Source organism: Myodes glareolus, chromosome 22 (genome assembly GCF_982192425.1).
Source record: "Myodes glareolus chromosome 22, mMyoGla1.1, whole genome shotgun sequence".
NCBI lineage: Eukaryota > Metazoa > Chordata > Mammalia > Rodentia > Cricetidae > Myodes > Myodes glareolus.
The window spans coordinates 8,920,739-8,936,793 of NC_142047.1; the positions used below are offsets into that span (position 1 = coordinate 8,920,739).

The following is a 16,055-nucleotide window of genomic DNA, read 5'->3' on the forward strand; positions in this document are numbered from 1 at the left end:
GCTATGTAAAGTAAAAACTCACTTTACCAAAAATTAGGGTTGAGGAAATGGAAGGCAGTACACGTCACCTCTGCCTTCCACATATTCCACACGGGGCAGCGGGAAATGCAAAATAAGGCCCTTCTGATACTGAAATAGTCACAAAGTTGCTGTTTGTGAATGCCCTCTAAAGGAGTCAGAAACATCAGTATAAAGCACTAATAAGTTACAAAGACTCTGAGAACTTACAGAGAGCTTCTTTAGAATTTACACCTCTCTCTCTCTCTCTCTCTCTCTCTCTCTCTCTCTCTCTCTCTCTCTGTCACACACACACCACACACACACTTGTTCTTTTTAAAGAACTTAGTCTTGCAAGTTGTCCTGACTTCCACGTGTGCTCCATGACAAACACATGCACACACACGCATGCTGTCTTTGAGTCGCCTGTATGTAAGGAGCCCCAGGAACACACTGGTTCACTACGTTAGACTTGGGGAGACGTTGTGGTGCTGTAGGTGCCCCACTGAGGTGAGGGTATGTCTGGTCACACACTGTGTGTAAAGAGTCAAGGAGTCTCATAACACAGAGGCTATGCCTAAGGTAGACAGTGTAGACAGGGTGGCTGCTTACAGGGCTGTCCCTCTCAGAGCACTGCTAATCCACACTGCCAAAGTCACGTGTTCTTGGCAGTTCAAATGTGCACATTAGACATGAAACAAGGCACTGCAGGGCTGGACGTTCTCTGTCAGTGCAGAAAGGATGTTGGCTGTCACAGTCTCAGTCACCAGCCCAGCCTCACCCTTTTCAGCGATGATGACATCACTGTCACTTGGCTTCTTTTCCTCTTCCGAATCTTCGGGCTTCTCAGGGGCCTTCTCCTCCTCTGCCCCTTGTTCCAGAGCCGCCTTGGTCAGCGGTTTACATATGTCGGTTGTCTTAGGACCCATGTCTTCATATGTTTTCTGTGGCAGTTAACAAAAGCTGATTTTACTAATAGCAAAGCACGCTTTTTATTTTATTTTTTAAAGGCACAGACACTAATGATTGAAATGGACAGCATGCACTCGCCATCATAACATTTATCTACCATTTCTTTTCACCCTAACTGACAAGGTATGTAACACATGCTTGGTAAATCTCACAGGAAATGGAATTCATTGCATTTACACTGAATTCATTACGCTGCTTGAGTCATACAACTCTGGAACACAAGCAAGTCTGGAAAACAAAACTGAAGAAAGTCTGTTTTCTTTACCTTTACTTTTCTTGGCCAACAAAATGAAGTAACTACTGCTATGGGCAGTCCGGCCATCACAAGGTACACGAGCCAGAGCCACGGGCGCTCCTCTGCCGCGGTCGTTAACTGTCTGAGCACACCGGGCTGTGGGGGAAATCACAGAGCGTTCACCAATGTCCAGTGGGAAATACATTACACACATTTTGTACCACACGCTACACACACACCACACTACAACACTATATCACACACACACTATACTACATACACTACAACATAACACTACACTACATGTACACTATGCACACAGTACATACATACACACTCATTATACACACACTATACACATACACACACCCCACACTACAAACACATCACACATACACACTACATACACTACACACACAATACAACACATGTACACACTACATACACTTATACATACTACACTACATGCACACTACATGCAGTACACACACACTCATTATGTACACACTACATACACTTATACATACTACACTACATGCACACTACATGCAGTACACACACACTCATTATACACACACTACACACATACAACTACACACACTACATACATAACATACCACATGCACACACTACATACATAAACTTATACACACTACACACAGTACATACATACACACATTACAATACACACATACACACTACACACACCAAAAATAAAAAAGAAGAAAAAGACACGTTTGATAATATATTCTGCTATTTAAAGAACTTATTAATAAAATCACTCAGGTATTATTGTCTTCTTCTTTTCATATGAACAATTTGTCAAGTGACCTTTGTGCATGAATTTTATTTTAGTAACATAAAATCTAAGGTCATAACATACTTTACTTGTAACAATCAAGTAGCTAAAGAAAGCAAATGGCGAGGGGGACGGTTCGGCAGATAAAGCTGCCCAATGCACAGGTCCAAAGCTGGCACCCACGTAAACGCTGGCTGCAGTGGCCTGCACCTATAATCCCAGAGCCCACACGGTAAAGAGGAAGTGGAGACAGCTTCTGGGGGCTCCCAGGCCAGCTGGGCCGGAGCACATAGCTCTGCAGTTGACACAAACAATGATGCTGAATTTAGAGTTCTTGGTACTTCTCTAAGGGAAAATCTTGAAATGCATATAGATTACTGTTAACACTTAGGCTTGCACTGCCAACATGAGAACACAAAGAAGCATTTCTTATTGCTCTAAACCACAAGTAGGCTTTGAATCTCATTAAAGCCACCGTGATTTAAAGAGGGAATGAGGACACAGGCTTCTGCAAGATGAGTTCACTGTAGAGTCTACACAGCAAAGCTAAATTGTCTGTAAATTCTATTCAAGCACACCTCCTTGGTGTTTAGTAACTATTGCACCTGTGTACACCCACAGCCAGGGCTGGGGCCCCAGGGCTCCCGCCCACAGTCACTATTGTACCTCATTAGCCTTTGCCACCATTATCTTCAATGCCCAGCCATCGGCAGCCCAGCGATCTGCTACCTCCTTTTCTGAGCAGATGATAAAATTATCGAAGTAGATGTTGGGAGTCATGGACCAAAGCTCTAAGCCCAGAGCACTGAAAGAAGTCAGAAGGAATGGGTGATCATCCTCAAAATAATCTGGGTTAGGGATTTTCTGAGGACTCCAGATCCCCTGGAAGAAACAACAAATGAAAACACTTTAAATAAAGTTATGCCACTAAACAAATGAAGAGGAAAAGAAAAACTCTTTTTAAGGGGCAGGAAGATGGCTCAGTTGGCAAAGAGCTTGCCCCTGTGTGAGGAATGAGGGCCCAAGTTTAGGCTCCAGCACCATTTAGAAAGCTGATCCTGCAGGACAGGCCTGTAATCCCATACCTGGGAAGACGGGGACACCGTGACCCTGGAGTTTGCTGGCAGCTGGTCCACTTGAATTAGAAAGCTCCAGGTTCAATGACAGACACTGTCTCAAAAATGGTAAGATGAAGGGCAAACACACACACACACACACACACACACACACACACACACACTGAATGCTATGAAGAAAGACTAGAGTGAAGAATTAGACTCTATAACCACATCTGCACAGTGTGAGAGACATCAAAGAGTCATTACAAAGGCACACTCGAGGGTTAAATGAATTAGTGGGAGCAAAGCCAGATCACCCCATAATGTCTGAAAGTCTAAAAAGTCTGAATTTTGAATGTGAAATAAATAAGGAGTTCACGAAGCACAGACACTGACTACTGAAATGGACAATGTTAGTTCTCTCCATAAGATCTCATTTATTTACTTCTGAAACAGAACTTTATTCCACAGGAAGCATCAACTGACTACTGGGAAGAAGAAATATATAAAATGAGACAGGGCTGTCCTGGAACTCATGTAACAGATAATGCTGGCCTCTAACTGTCAGAGATCCACCTTTCTCTGCCTTTCAAGTGCCGGGATTAAAGGCGTGCACCACGCCACTTGGTTGCTATGTTTTCTCTTTTTGAAATTGACACTTCATTTTTTAAGACCAATAGTTTTGGTTTTACTCTAGGTCTCTGGACTGTCTAGTTCCTGGTTCTTGGTCACTAAAGCAGTGTCAGGTAGGAGTTTCTTCTCATGAAGTGGGCCTTAAGGCAAATCAGACATTGATTGGCTACTACCCCAAGTTCTGTGCCACCATTGCCCTAGCATATTTTTCTGGAAGACAGATTGTAGGTCAAAGGTTTTGTGGCTGGGTTGGTGTCTTGGTTTCTCTTTCAGGAGCCTGCAGAGTACATCTCCCCACAAGCACCAAAGAGACTAGAGTGTAGGGGTGAAGGTTCTGTGTACCTGCACCAGAGAGGCTAGAACGTAGGGGTGAAGGTTCTGTGTACTCGTACCAAAGAGACCAGAGTGTAGGGGTGAAGATTCTGTCTACCTGCACCAAAGAGACTAGAGCGTAAGGGTGAAGGTTCTGTGTACCCACACCAGAGAGACTAGAATATAGAGGTGAAGGTTCTGTGTATCCACACCAAAGAAACTAGAATGTAGGGGTGAAGGGTCCATGTACTCCCACCAAAGAGATTAGAATGTAGGGGTGAAGGTTCCATGTACCCAAACCAAAGAGACTAGAATGTGGGGGGTGAAGGTTACATGTAGGCACCAGCTTGATTTCTCCATGTTAAATGAGTTGTGTGGGTGTTGTCTTCAGCAACATCCAGCCCCCTTATCAGTTTTTGGAGACTGACCCTTTGTCTTAGCAACAGTTGGGGTTGTTTGGGGGATTTCCATGGTTTCCCTTGGCCAACAAACAACTCAGCTGAATGCAGCTCGGCCATTTAAGACTCCGTATCCCATTACTAGGAGTCCTTATTAGTATCACCCTTATAGATTCCAGAAAGTTCCCACTGCACTAGATTTCCACCCCTAAAGTCCCCCCAATTCCAGCAGTCTCTTCTTGCACTTTGTCTTCTACAACACTCCCTATGTGATCCCCCAATTCCCATCCCTACCTACCCCCATTAATCTGTAAAATCTATCCTATTTCCCCCTCCCAGGGAGATCTTCCTAGATCCCTCCTCTTTACCTGACCTAAATTAGTCGACTTCCTTTGACTTCACAAGTTACAAATCGAACTTCTAAAAGCTAGCAGAACGTTGGTGAGGATCAGATAAAACAACCCAACCTTATTATGGAACCAGGACAGTGGTTTTCACCTGGTAGTCGGGATTGCTGATCATGGGCGGTCTCCAGACTCCTCTGTATTTGGGGTTATCTATCATGGGTGGCTTCCACTCGCCACAGCCAATCTGACAGGCTGGGTTAGGCATGCGTGGTGCCTCCCATTCGCCATCCATGTCGTCACTCCTGAAGTTATCAGAGCAGAGGTAATATATCAGCCTCCAGCCTTTGCAGGAAGCAAGAAAAATTAGTAAATGATCAGGATACACTTGGCACCTTTCCTGGAACTGAAGAATGCTTACCAATCATCAGGTTTCTGAGCATTAGGGTTGGCGATAAATCTTGGTTCATCATCGAGCCAGCCATCAGGTTTAACAGCGCTCGAGTCTTCTATTTGGGCAGGCTCATTTTCATCCCTGCAAATGCATCGTTACAATGTATTTACTGTTTTAGGAAATTCTGAAATACACATGTCAAAATATGCAGAAGGTCCTGCAGCAGCAATCATTTGGCTTGTGTGCCTATTGAAGGTACCATATACCCCCAACACACACACACACACACACACACACACACACACACACACACACACACACACACACAAAATCATTTGCTTGTCAAATGTGCTCTTGTGTTCCACACACGTGTGCACACACATACATGACATGCTGAATCTTGCTTTTATCACCCAAACTCAGCAGAAATGATGGACTGATGCCTGCTGCTAGGGTTTGGATTTTCTGTGTGGAAGGCTCGGTCCCTAGCGCAGCCAAGCTCACAGTGAGGTCTCAAGGAGATGATGGGTCATGAGGGCTTTGATTTCATGAATGAATTAATGTATTTTCAGATTCCTGGCTTCATGGATTTCAAGCAGGGGATTTTGTTATAAAGTGATTCCCTGATTCCCCTCTGTGTCCCGGCTGCCACAATGTGGGCAGCTTTGCTTCTTAAGCTGCCCCTTCCCAGGGTGTCCTGACGACATACCCCCCAAAATCGGAGCCAGGCACCTAGGGATGAAATGGCTGAAACTGAGCCCAGGTCTTTATATATTCTGTCACAGTGAAGGAAATGCCCTGACCGTGTGATTCCAAGGCCTTTGGAAGTTGTATGGCTGTGGGAATAGCTTGGGAAAGATTGGAGATTTGGTCTGGAAAGGGCTTAGAAGGCTGGAGCAGGGCTCAGAGGGCAAGCCCGGTAACTGCTCCAGTGAGACAGCAGCTACTGAGAGAAGCCCAGACGGAAGAGCCTGCCCCACAGCCAGGACTTCGGCGTCTCCAGCCCAGCTAGACTAACAAGCGGCACAAGTGCATATCCTGCCCATTCATATTGCTGTGGGGAGCTTATTTCTGTCACGTAAGACACTAGCTCTTTACTGGGTACACTATAAAAATATAATCTTCCCACTACTACTTTCTCAGGCTTTAACAAATTCACATTTATTTATTATTTCTCTCTCTCCTCTCTCTCTCTCTCTCTCTCTCTCTCTGTGTGTGTGCAAACACACATGCATGTGACGCATGTGTATGTGCATGTATACTTACGTCACAGCACACAGGAAGTTAGAGGGCAACTTGTGCCAGTCGGTTCTGTCTTCCATGAGGGCTGTGCTCACCAACCAGGTCCAGTGGCAGGTGCCCTTACCTGATGAGTCATCGCACCAGCCTCATGTGGTTTTAAATATATGGTTATTATTTAGATAGGAGCTCATGTAACCCATGCTAGCCTGGAACTGTCTATGCAGCCAAGACTAACTGTGACATCCTGACATTCCTGCTCTTATTTTCCAGGTGCTGAGCTGCGGGTCTCTCACACGATGCCTGACCTTTAACCCGAGTTTGCAGCTGTTCCTTTTCGCCACATGCAAACCATGTTTTCAAGCAGCTGAATTGATTAATGTTTTATAATTTTTCTAATTTATGTCATACTTAAAAAGATTCTTCCTACTCCATTTTAAAAAATATAAGCTCTCCATTTTTAACTCTTGTATCTTAACAAGTAACACGGACCCAGGAAGGAAACCCAGGGAGCATGAGCGCGGTGAGGAGGAGGACGAGGAGACCGAGGCGTCACCTTCTGTGGTAAAGTGGACATCTTGGCGCCATCAGCTCATCCATGGCTTCCCACAAGAACCTCAAGCTATGCACAGACTCGGGGGACCTGATCAGAGCCACTCTCTGAACAACACACAGCTTTTCTTGTAGCACCTCCTAACCCAAACCTAGCACATTTCACCAAACATGAAGCTGTTATCTCCAGCGTCTTAAGTCTGAGGGTAACTTCCTCTTTCTGGGTGTACAAATATGGCACATGGCTGTTTCTGGCAGCGCGAACACTTGAACAGATCACATGACCCCTTTAAAGCAGCCTGGGGCGCCTGCCCTCTAGGCATTCCCTCTGCAGTCTGTCTTTCTGAGTCAGCAGGAGCTGATATGTTGGGTTTTCTCATGAACACAACCCCGTGTTCTGGACAGGCAGTCACAACAGTGTTAACAAGCAAATGGCCGGAGGAAATGGGAGCGACTTTTTACATAGAGATAAAGGAAAACCTGTGAGGCAATAGCAAGCAATGGACATCCACACCTGGAGCTGCCAGGAGGCTCAAGGAAGTGGTGGTCAATCTACACATCACACAAACCGCATAATCTACACACCGCACAAACCACATAATCTACACACCACACAAACCACATAATCTACACACCACACAAACCGCATAATCTACACACCGCACAAACCGCATAATCTACACACCACACAAACCGCATAATTAACACATCACACAAATCACATAATCTACACACCACACAAACCACATAATCAACACACCACACAAACCACATAATCAACACACCACACAGACCACATAATCTACACACCACACAAACCACATAATCTACACACCACACAAACCACATAATCAACACACCTCACAAACCGCATAATCTACACACCACACAAACCACATAATCTACACACCACACAAACCACATAATCAACACACCTCACAAACCGCATAATCTACACACCACACAAACCACATAATCTACACACGACACAAACCACATAATCTACACACCACACAAACCACATAATCTACACACCACACAAACCACATAATCAACACACCACACAAACAGCATAATCTACACACCACACAAAAAGCATAATCAACACACCACACAAACCGCATAATCTACACACCACACAGACCACATAATCTACACACCACACAGACCACATAATCTACACACCACACAAACCACATAATCTACACACCACACAAACCACATAATCTACACACCACACAAACCACATAATCTACACACCACACAAACAGCATAATCTACACACCACACAAAAAGCATAATCAACACACCACACAAACCGCATAATCTACACACCACACAAACCACATAATCTACACACCACACAGACCACATAATCTACACACCACACAGACCACATAATCTACACACCACACAAACCACATAATCAACACACCACACAAACAGCATAATCTACACACCACACAAACAGCATAATCAACACACCACACAAATAGAATAATCAACACATGATACAAGCCGCATAATCTACACGACACAAACCGCATGCTCACATTCTAAGAGGCTCAGACAACTGGAAGGGATACAATCGTGAGGAAAAAGAAATCCATATCAGAACACAGAAGAACCACAGAGCTGAAAACTGGGAATGTGGGGAAATTCCTTCTTAACACTGAAAACAAAGGGCACACTAGGTAGGGATCATTGACCCACCACTATGAACAGCAAGCTTCAAGGAAAGGAATTCCTTCTCAGAGACAACTGCCCAGGTGTGCTTAGTTGTCAGGGAAGATGCCCTTCACAAACTATGCTGACAGAAACACATTTCAGACAAACAACAGCTGGGAGAACTCACTGAAAGCAGAGAAAAAGAACCAAGTGCATGCTGCCTGCAAGAAACCCACTTTAGGGCCAACAAGATGGCTCAGTGGGGTAAGGTGCCTGCTGCCAGCATGATGGATGGCCTGAATTCAGCCCTAAAACCCGCCATGATGGAAAGGAGAGAACCAATATCTCGAGTTGTCCCGACTTCCACACAGGCACTGTGGGGCAGGCACACACACACACACACACACACACACACACACACACACACACACAAACACATGGAAAATGAAGCAGTAATAAATTCCTAAAAATACTTGACAAACTTAAAACAATATTTCAGCAAGGAAGTGATGTAAACGGGGTAACAAATGCTGAGCAAAATTAGGGAAATGTGAGTTAAGCCAGGAGTCGTCCACTGCAGACCTTTTAGAATGGCCAACAAGACAAGGAAAATGGAAACCAAATGCTCTGTGTGCAAAGCAGCTGAGCCCTGTGTGAGGCTGGCGGGGACGCAGACAACACGGGCCTCGGGAAGGCTGGCAGCTAGCTTCTCACTGATTCACACACACATTTGCCGAACGGTCCAGCAAATCTATTCCTTGGCATCTACCCTCAACAGGGGACATTATGTCCGTCCACAATTCTATCTGTAAATGTCTACCACACATTTACTTGTAATTACACTAAACTGGAGAATCCTGCAATTTCCCATCAATCTGTGAGTGATGAACCAATGCTGACCCATTCCCAGCACAGTACAACTGCCGCAGACACACATGCCAACACAGGGCAGGCTCAGGAGACGGACGGAGACACCAGGTCCTATAAGAGTTCATTTTACATAGTGCTTTGCCAAGCTACAGGGACAGAAACCTCATCGGGTGCAGAATGTGAGGTCCTCCTGGGAAGATGAAAATGCCACAGACGTCTGTGTGTTCATGAGAACCCACAGACCTATGCGCTGCAAATAAATTTGTACTTCAATGTATCTGAAGAATGTAGAGCCCAGACAAAGACCTAAAAAAGAGAAGAGTGCTGAGGGTGGGCCGTCAGTCAGGATCAGACAACCGGTCACTCTACCTCACTGTACTCAGAAAATGAAAAGGACAGTTATGTCAACAAATGTGTAAAATCGTTTTATTGTCTCATAGGAATCAAAGAACTTTTTTTTTAACTCGTGAATTTGCATTCATGCTACTGTGAAATCTTCTGGTAGGCAGAAGGATGCTATTTCTAGACTCAGATACAAAACATGGTGGCAGTTTCAGGGTGCTGTCTCTCTCTCTTAAATCACTGCTTCTGAGGTGGGATCTTAGATTCAATGAACACACCTAAAGGGAGGGACCACATAGGGAGGATGGAAACCTCCTGGGATCAGCCACTAGAGCCGGTTAGGAAGTGGTGGCCTCTCCACAAAGCCACCTCTACATCCCTGTCTCAACCCACTGAGATAATAATCAGTGTGTGTTGTCTTTGCCTGGTAAGTTTGGGGATATTTGTTACACAGCACAATCTGACACAGTGGTTAAATACAAAAAGAAATATAATCAAACCTTAATTAAGGGTTATGCAGCTGGCAGGAAAAAAAACTATGGTTCTTAGGAATAAAAGCACATGATCTTTAAGCAAAAATCACAAAACATATCTGAAGAGCAAAGACTAGTTCGGTAGAAAGAGCTACAGTGGCATCCCTCACCATCCAACTCAAGCCATGGGGACTCATCACCTGAATGCATTTCAGTGAAGGAAAACCTTCAGTCCCCCCAATGGAAACAAACACACAGCTAATGAACAGGGGTGATGCTTCAGCATGATGACGGGGTGAGTCCCACAGAGGCCTTCTAAAAAGCTGACAGAACGGCAACCTAAAGCCAAGTCGTTATTAAACAACCACAGACACAAACAAAACCAAACAAACAAACAAACAAAACCCCAATACTCTATAGGGCACCTATAGAAAACGCCACACACATATGAAGAACAAACCAGGAATTAAAATGAAAGACTTGATGTTTCAAACTCATGGGTCTTCCCACAGAACTAATATCATAAAAATGAACACATGATGAAAAAAGGCAAAAAAGTAAAAATATTAAAGAAAATTTTAAGTTAAAAAAGATAGGAAATGCAACATCCATTTCTGAAAATTATTTCATATGAAATTCTTAAAGCAAGCAGTATTGTCACTGACCCATCCTAGGCCAGCTGAGCCCGACAGCCTGCAGCAGCGAGCTCCTGGCTTACCAGTCCTCCGGCTTCACTGCGCTGGGGTCAGGGATCCTGGCCCTGTCGTCCCACTCGTCTGGCTTTGTGTCATTGGGATCATCGATTTCTCTGGGGGGATTGATAGGTGGGGTCACATCCTCCAACAAGCTCCCTTGGTTCACAACTTTCTGATCAATGAATATTTCAAATGTATCATCCGGATTCAACACTAAGGAACAGTTTTAACACTTACAGTTAGTATGCAGACAGACACTGCAAAGATAATCTTCGAATAAAATGACCTGAACTTTACGGATACAATTTCCTCTTAATTAGGAAAACCCAGTGTATTGCATCAAACTTGCTGAAACCACTAGCTACAATATTTCAAACAGAAATACAAGGTTTGTTTTAAACTCATTATTAAAAATGAAATTTCCATTGTTCCCACAGGCAAACTCCTCAAAAACTAGCTGACCCAGGTGGGGACTCATGGCCACAAAGTGTCCCTGGTACAGTTACACGACGTAATCCGATCTTCCTCTTAATAAAGCAACCTCCCCCAACTTAAGAGGTTGCAAGTATATTACAAAGAACTCAAATTGTTTTAGAACCATTTGAAAGTTCCAGATCCAGTACATATCACCCCTAAAAGTGGATTTTCCTACAAACCTACATTTCCCTACGTAAACCCCACGCAGCAGACAGGGTCAGCAAAGTCGCCCCACCGCGTGACTTTCATCCCTTCTGAACTCCCCATCCCCTATTGGGCATGCTATTCATTTTCTCCCGTGTTGTTATTTGACACAGCTCGACCTCTCCCAGAGATAAACTTCTTAAAGGTAGAGACATTTGTTTCTCCTGAAAGCACAGGCTGTCAGCAAGTCTGTGGTCACCAGGTACTTTGAATGAATGAATGAATGACGTACCAAGAGTATAGAGGTGAGTCTTCCTGTCTGTAAAGAACTCCTTCAGATCAACATCTGGAGGTTTGGCGTGCTTTTCTTCAAAAGCTCCAGTTTTGGGATGTTTGTGTCTGAAGATAAAATGCAGTTTATAATCCTCTCCACATTTATCTGGTCCAAACATGATGGTGTAGGACGTTTTGTCATAAAAGTCTTCCTTCAAAGAGATGATGGTCCAGGTTAGTCCAGAGTCACAGCGTGGTCAGTGATTCTATTCTCTCCAATGGTGGAGTTTACAGACTAAAGTTAGGTGCCAACTTACTGAAGAACCAACACAAAGGACAATAAAGGACAGGGCACGCTTAGAGAAGCAAGTGCTACTTCCGTCCTAAAGGCGCAGGGAAGCTGGTGCCTTAGCATCAGAAGAAAGCTTCCTTCAGCACTTTACGCAGATACACACTAACAGTTCATAGGAAATTAAGCACATTTACAACCTTAGGCTAAAGTAATTATTCATTACCATTATCCAGGAAGATAACAGAAATAACCCTTAGAAAAACATGCTCAGATGTAGAGAGGCACTCCGGATTTCATTCCTTGTGGGGTCTATTCCTCTGGCCTGTTATTCTGCACTCAGATACTGTAGCTCCAACGCTGCCACTGCCATGTGACTGAGCGTGTGTGAGCTTCTGAGCCCTCTAGATCCCCACGCCATCACATCTCAAATGTGGAGATGACAGTCCCCACCTTCGAAGGGCTCTCTGAGGACTCACTGAGTCCAATGAAGTCCTTGAAGGAGTTCGAGCCAATGACCTACAGACCTAATCTGAGAGCTCCACTAAGTACTTCCTACAAATGGCCTCTCTTCTGTCTGATGCTAAAGCCAGCAGGGCAGAAAGCGACTTCTGATGCCCTGTGCAGCTGGCCCACAACCAAGCCATCTCAACACTACCTGATGTCGCTTCACTTCTGCTACAGCCAGGTGGCGCTCCCACCGTGAGCTTTTCTTTTGCAGAATGCTATAAGAAATGCCCCCAACCTGTCCCAACTCTAATGCTGCTTTAGTCTTTTCTGTGTGTTGGTGACACTTGAAACAGCCCAGCTTTCGATGTGGGCTTCAGGCCACTTCTGCTTCGTGTTTCTCTGAGCAAACTTGGGAAGAACTCCAATTTGACACCTCATCAGCATCTCTAAGCACCTGATGCTTCTATTTGCAGACAGGCAGAGTTATTTACGTTACTAAAGGGCACAGAATTGATATCTTCATCAAGTTATAAATCCTGAAGGCAACCTGTAAAGACCACGTAGACTCACATTGGAAAAAGACATATAGTTATTATTTTCAACTGAAAACAAACTTTCCAGCTGTTGTTGACTGCTCCTTAGAATACTTACTGACTTTTGAACAAGGTGTTCTTAGATATTAAAATGTCATACCAGAATCAAATCATCAGTGTCTGCTAGCAGTTTAATGTATGCACCTCCACAATCAATACCATCTTGAAAATTTACTTCATATCTAAATGGAGGGAAAAAGAACCACATTGCCGATAAATAAAAGTTACTCGTTTTTCTTTAAAGTATAATGAATTACTCTCAATTCCTCTAAGCAGAATACTTCACATTACTGCCAAGCTCATTCATATAAAGAATATCTACAACTTACAGGAAGTGAGCAGACATGCTCATCTAATGTTTCAAGTCATGATGTTAAAATAGGAAAGTATTTACAAATAATTACAACCACCTCATTTACATAATTTTCCCAGTCAAAGTATTAGGGGGAAGATAAGAGAGTTTTAACTGAACTGCAACAGAAAACCCCAAATTCTGATGAGGTAAGTTCTCCCTAGATTCTCCTTCTCGATGGAACTGGGTATCAAACCCAGGCCTCCTTCAAGCTGGGTAAGTACTCTACAGCTGAGCCAATCCGCAGCCTCCTTGTTCTGTGTGTTCTTAGCTACAACAGGTTTCTCAGAAACTGATGATAACATTGGAGATTCGGAACCCAGTACTAACTTATTTTAATTCAACTACACCTAAACCATGCTCAATAGTTTGAATTTATTGAATTAGATTTTCACTCAATAACTTGAGGTATTTCACACCAAAGGAACCATGAGAAAAGTGAAACTTCCACTGTCTAGTGTGACAGCTAAACACCTAAGTCTCTCAGATTTACAACACCCTAGAAGTCTCAACCAAATCTATTTTAGGTTGTTTTTAAAGAAATAGTATTGCTAAAATAATAAGACATAAGCTTAGGTGTCTGATAAATCAACGAATCATATGTGAAAAAAATCCATGAAGTAGTTGTCAAAGTGAAAAACAGTTTAAAAAATGAAAAAAAGTTTTTTTTAATACGTTAAGTGAAACTAAAGAAACTGTATACAATGCTGATTATTTAATAAATGACTATAGTTTTAAATGTTTCCAGCAACTTCAGGGACAAGATGAAAAAATAAAAAAGCATACACAACCTCCCAGCTTAAACCCAATTGGTGTACACATTTGAATCAAAAAGAGAGAAAGAAAAAAGAAAGGAAGGTAGGAAGACTGTGAGCGAGTCTGCATAGTTTGCAAGCCTGCAGGCACCATTCCTGCCTGGCTACTTCCAGGCTGTCTGCAGGAGGGCTCCAGGCACAGACTTTCAAGTGGGAAAGCCCTAAACTGCTTCTAGATTCTTCCACCTGCCCCACTGCCCCCTGTGTGAGCACAAATCATTTAATAAGCTTTGGATCTGTTTGATCACCTATGATGCGGGATGTGGCCCTCACCCACTTAAAGAACTTAAGGGTATCTCTATGACAGGGAAACAAAGCTTCAAGCACGTCACATTCTGTTAAGGAACTTAATAAAAACAATTTAAAACAGTTTCAAAATCAAGGAAAATGTGTTTCTCTGAAAGCATACGTTTCACTTAACACATAGCCTGACAGTTTCTTCACGGGTTCATATCTCTGAAGATGAAAACAGAAGAAACAACACCTAGTCTGGCTTAAATGTTGTCATTTTCAGGAAAATTAAATAGAAAAGATTGCTGTATTCCAGGTGACTCCAGGAAGAAGGGTCCTCCAGGAAGTGCAGACGCTAGAGGAACACCACAACTGGTCTATAGACAGCAATGTGGCTTTGCGATCTCGTCAAGCTAAGCCTCAGTCACTGTTCATTGCTTATCCTGCAAACTTTCTGTTTCTGAATGTTAGCTCTGCAGGGCCTGCCTGCCTCTCAGATACTTGGGAGGTGGAGACAAGGAGGACCCTGAAGTGAAGTACAGACAGGGCAACTTGGTGAGACCTTGTTGCAAAATAAAAAGTACAACCAGGGCAGGGACCTCAGAGGCAGAGCATTGCCCAGCGCACGCTAAGGTTTGCTTTCCATTCCCAGCGCCATTAGAAACAAACCCACAAACAAATCGAACATTAACTTGCTAACATAAATCAAACACAGTGGACTGGGGGGGTCAGCAAAACGTCTGCCATCATATAAGGAGACTGCTGCTAAATGTCTAGCCAACAGGAAACCGAGAACACAGACACAGTATCTGTGGTAAGTCTGATTTCTCAGGAGTATCATTTACCAAACATTCTAGGAGACAGTTAATGGGAGAAAACTAACTTAGATGGTCAGGTATACCTGGGGAAAACAATATTAAAGCTACAGATGGTTTTTATATGTAGAACTTCTTAAAATCTTTCATGGGCTAATGTGCTTTCTTCTTAGGCTAGGCCATCTCTAATTTTCAAAAGCTATTTGATCCCACAGCACATACAAGCTGGATGTTTCTTTGAGAGCCATGCACGGACTTTACCTGCTGGGTATCCCCGTCTGAAAGCTGAAATGCTCTAAAATCCAAAGCACTTTGAGACACACTTAGTCAATCAAGCTATTTCAAATTTCAGAGCAATAGATAGTTCTAAGTGTTTTGAGGACTGAGAGAAATTTAAAACAAACAAATAAAAAACAGAAAAATTGCTAATTTGTTGGAGTTTTTGAGGTAGAGTGTGGAGCATACTAGAGACACAATAGAAATATAAAACGGAGAGCCGAGACAGCCCCAGGAAGGGTAGAAGCAGACAGCATCCAGTATCCCATCCCTCCAGCCTAGACCAATTTAAATCCAAAGAGGCTTCAGGAAGTGGAGAACTGGCCAGTGGGAGGCTTCCAACAATGCCAGCTAATGCT

The 16,055-nt window shown here is 43.6% G+C and overlaps 1 protein-coding gene across 1 annotated transcript in view; it reads right to left on the reverse strand.

The window, feature by feature from the left end:
- Clgn (calmegin) overlaps positions 1-16,055 on the reverse strand; it is a 33,253-nt gene that overhangs the window by 2,380 nt on the left and 14,818 nt on the right. The window contains exons 6-13 of the mRNA XM_048447505.3: positions 13,308-13,389; positions 11,895-12,087; positions 11,005-11,194; positions 5,170-5,283; positions 4,903-5,053; positions 2,670-2,885; positions 1,235-1,360; positions 779-941 (exon numbers count right to left, since the gene is read on the reverse strand). Coding sequence (XP_048303462.1) covers positions 779-941; positions 1,235-1,360; positions 2,670-2,885; positions 4,903-5,053; positions 5,170-5,283; positions 11,005-11,194; positions 11,895-12,087; positions 13,308-13,389 — 1,235 coding nt within the window. The remainder of the gene's footprint in view (positions 1-778; positions 942-1,234; positions 1,361-2,669; positions 2,886-4,902; positions 5,054-5,169; positions 5,284-11,004; positions 11,195-11,894; positions 12,088-13,307; positions 13,390-16,055) is intronic.